Genomic DNA, 3,293 nt, shown 5'->3' with positions numbered 1-3,293 from the left:
CACAGGAAACTTTCGGTAATTCCCAACTTGTGAATAAAGTGGGTTGTTTCAGGGTTTTCATTGTGTTTCCTTTGTGAATTTCCCAGATTGGGAAAATGATACCAAACCCTTACATGGGACAGGAATATCCCAATTTTTTCCTTGTCATGGGAATTTCTCGTCCCAGTATTTTTCCAGACATGGGAAATAAATGTCCCAACATTTTCCCTGACATGGATTTTTTACATCCCAAAAATTCCCTGATATGGGATTTTAGTGTCCCAAACATTTCCTTGTATGGGGTTTTAATGTCCCATTAATTTCCCTCATGTGGGATTTGATTGTCCCACAAATTTCACTAACATGGGTATTAAGTGTCCCATTTCTTTCCCTGATATGTGGTTTTAATGTCCCATTAATTTCCCTCATGTGGGGTTTGATTGTCCCACAACTTTCACTAACATGGGTATTAAGTGTCCCATTTCTTTCCCTGATATGTGGTTTTATTGTCCCTGTAATTTTCCTAGCATGGAGTTTTTATGTCCCAAAATTTTCCCTGTTTGTCCCCACAAATATCACTGACTTGGGTATAATTTACTGTCCCATTAATTTTCCGGGCATGTGGTTGTAATATACAAATAATTTCCCTAGCATGGGGATCAAATGTCCCAGCAATTCCCCTAACATCTCAGTAATTTCTCTGTGGGTTTTATTTAATTTCACTTATTTCCCTGAAATGGGTTCTTACTGTCCAAGCCATTTCCCTGTGATGTCTTGGTTGCAATGCACCAAAAGCAGTACTAAGTTACATAAATATTTTCAAACAATCATGAATATCAAACTGTTTATTACATGCAGTCCCTGTAAAATTACAATTATGGTAACTGTACTGGCACTTTCAATAACCAGAAGTTACTTGTCCTACAAATGGTATTATTGCTATATGTTCTTCTCAACAAACAAATTGACACAAAATGGTCAAAAATGAAATTTAAAGAAACACATTTTACATGTTGTGCAAATCAAGTAGCCTGAAACAGCAACAACATAACTGACTAAAGCAAAAATTGTGCTTATATATTAAGTTCACAAAACGTCCAAAAGGCAATTTCTTTAAAACACTTATTTGAGCCTGCAGTAATTATTTCAAATTAGTCAAGTTCCTTTAATTTGCTGTACAATTTAAACAAACACATTTTGTGTGTAGTGCAAAGCAAATAGCTTGAAACAACAACATAACAGACTGATCATGAAGCACCACCATATACTGCACTTATGAAGTTCACAAAATGTCTAAAAGGCAATTTCTTTAAGTACAGTTATATCCTCCTTAACGTTTTTCACTACTTCTTTGACTCTGCAGTAGTCACTTCGTACTAGCTTTTTGGCCAATACACTCATAAGCTCTGTAGGTTTCAAATTTGTTAAGCTCCTTGGTTGTACAGAAAACTTCTTCTTCAGGACATGAACAATATCATCTCTGTTTAAAACACGACTAAAGACACCCTTCACAATTGCTTGATTGACTGCCAGAGGCCATGCTGACTTGCCTTCACTCGCAACAACTGAGGGAACTTGAGAGCAAGGTGGTGATTCACTTATACTGGAGTCATCATTGTCATCTTCATCATCAACAGGCTCTGTATCACCACCCTCAGATTGAGGAGAACTTTCTGCACCAGATGCAGATGAACTTCCACTTGCAGAGAATTCTCCACTGGAATACTGCAAAACAAAACAGTTTATAATTATCAAATCTCTTATGACAAAAAACAATCATAAATTATTTGCCCCTTTAACATTTGTAACTGACACTCTTGTCAATCCCAAAACCTAAAAAATTACATGGAGGAAGAGCAGAGGTTGGAGTTCCCAGTTGCTTATTTACGTCGGTATGGAGGTAAACACAGACTTATTATATTTATAATTATAATGAAAGTGTAACATAAGACAATTAAAGATACCTACATGTTCGACTTTATGCTTCTTCCTAGTTTTTTCCTCCTTTGATTCGTGATCAGTTTCACTCTGAAAATGTGTCATTAAATGGAAAACAAAAATAATGTAAGAAGTATATTTCGCCTAAGTTAAATATCCCATAACAACAACATATAAATAAATAAATGTTTCATAACACAAAACTATCAGAGGGCTGTTTAAAAGAGGCGTTAACGAAAAGTTTCCAAGGACACATAAATGAACTCTTGACAAAAACATGTGGAATTAGAATAACAAACCTTGCAGGATGTTGTTTTATTCTTTCGGTATCGTCGCTGTTCACTGAAGAAATTCTGAATATGTCTGGCAATGCCATCTGAATTGAAGTTGATTTCCGGTATTCCACAATCTGGAGTGATTCCAGTCGCAAATTCTGTCAACTGTTTTTTTGTTTCTGGACTGTTGAATTTGGGCAAGCTGTCCCCCCATCTTTGTGTTGCTAAAAGCCCAATCTTCTTTCTCCTGTATAAAGTTGTAGATAAAATGTAAGTTGAAATAAGCTTTTGCAGCTTATGATAAATTAGAATGAATAAAATTGCACAAACCCGGATGGTAACTTATGACGCAAGCACACTGAACATAACTATCACCATGCAGACAACCAAACATTGCCCATAATCATTCTGTATCAAGTCAAGTCTGCAGCACCAGTTTAAGACGAAATCCACTAGGAAGTCGAGTAATATTTATTAAAGTTGGACAAAAATCAAGTATCAGAATAATTTAAATCCTATTGCGTTATTTCCTACCCTTAATAAAAGGTAAAGATGTAAGTAATTATCCGCGATAACACCAACAACAATTTCTTATCAGAGTCTGAGAAAATGAATTTCAAAGTTCACAAGGTATAGGAAAAATCTCAAGTGTAGCCACCAATTCAGTGGAACTTCGAAATTTGTTTTCGATGTTTGGTGTTGTTAGAAAAGATTTCTTTCGATGAGATATTTGAAGCAGTAACACAAAAGCTTGCAATCAGGTGTAAATAGTTTTGGTACATAATTTTGTCCAATAACTACTCGAAGTCCTCTCGGATTTCCTCTTAATAATTTACCATTTTCAGACACACCATTATTGAAGGTAAGAGAAAGAGGTAGATTTATTGAAATACTGTAAATTACTTTTTTTTATGATCATTAAAACAAAAACAACAAAATTATTGCAAAACTTACTTGGACAAATAAAGTTGTCTCATCTCTGGCGACATAGATGACATATCTGCCATGGTTGGTTTGTAAGCGGGCGATGCTGGGGAAGATGGCCGTACATGTACGCGTGCGATTTGAAATTCTTTCTTAAAACGTACAGCTTTGCCGTAG

The 3,293-nt window shown here is 35.5% G+C and overlaps 1 protein-coding gene across 1 annotated transcript in view; it reads right to left on the bottom strand.

Moving 5' to 3' along the window:
* Positions 1–552: 552 nt before the first annotated feature.
* LOC144640347 (uncharacterized) overlaps positions 553–3,293 on the bottom strand; it is a 3,206-nt gene continuing 465 nt past the window's right edge. Inside the window, exons 2-5 of the mRNA XM_078499517.1 lie at positions 3,147–3,293; positions 2,217–2,439; positions 1,948–2,007; positions 553–1,704 (exon numbers count right to left, since the gene is read on the bottom strand). The exon at positions 3,147–3,293 is cut by the window's right edge and continues 85 nt beyond it. Coding sequence (XP_078355643.1) covers positions 1,273–1,704; positions 1,948–2,007; positions 2,217–2,439; positions 3,147–3,293 — 862 coding nt within the window. The 3' untranslated portion in view covers positions 553–1,272. The remainder of the gene's footprint in view (positions 1,705–1,947; positions 2,008–2,216; positions 2,440–3,146) is intronic.

This window comes from Oculina patagonica, unplaced genomic scaffold (genome assembly GCF_052425735.1).
Source record: "Oculina patagonica isolate OP01 unplaced genomic scaffold, crgOcupat unplaced266, whole genome shotgun sequence".
Taxonomy (NCBI): Eukaryota; Metazoa; Cnidaria; class Anthozoa; order Scleractinia; family Oculinidae; genus Oculina; species Oculina patagonica.
Note: the sequence above shows the minus strand (reverse complement) of the source record. Positions and strands in the feature narration are given on the sequence as shown.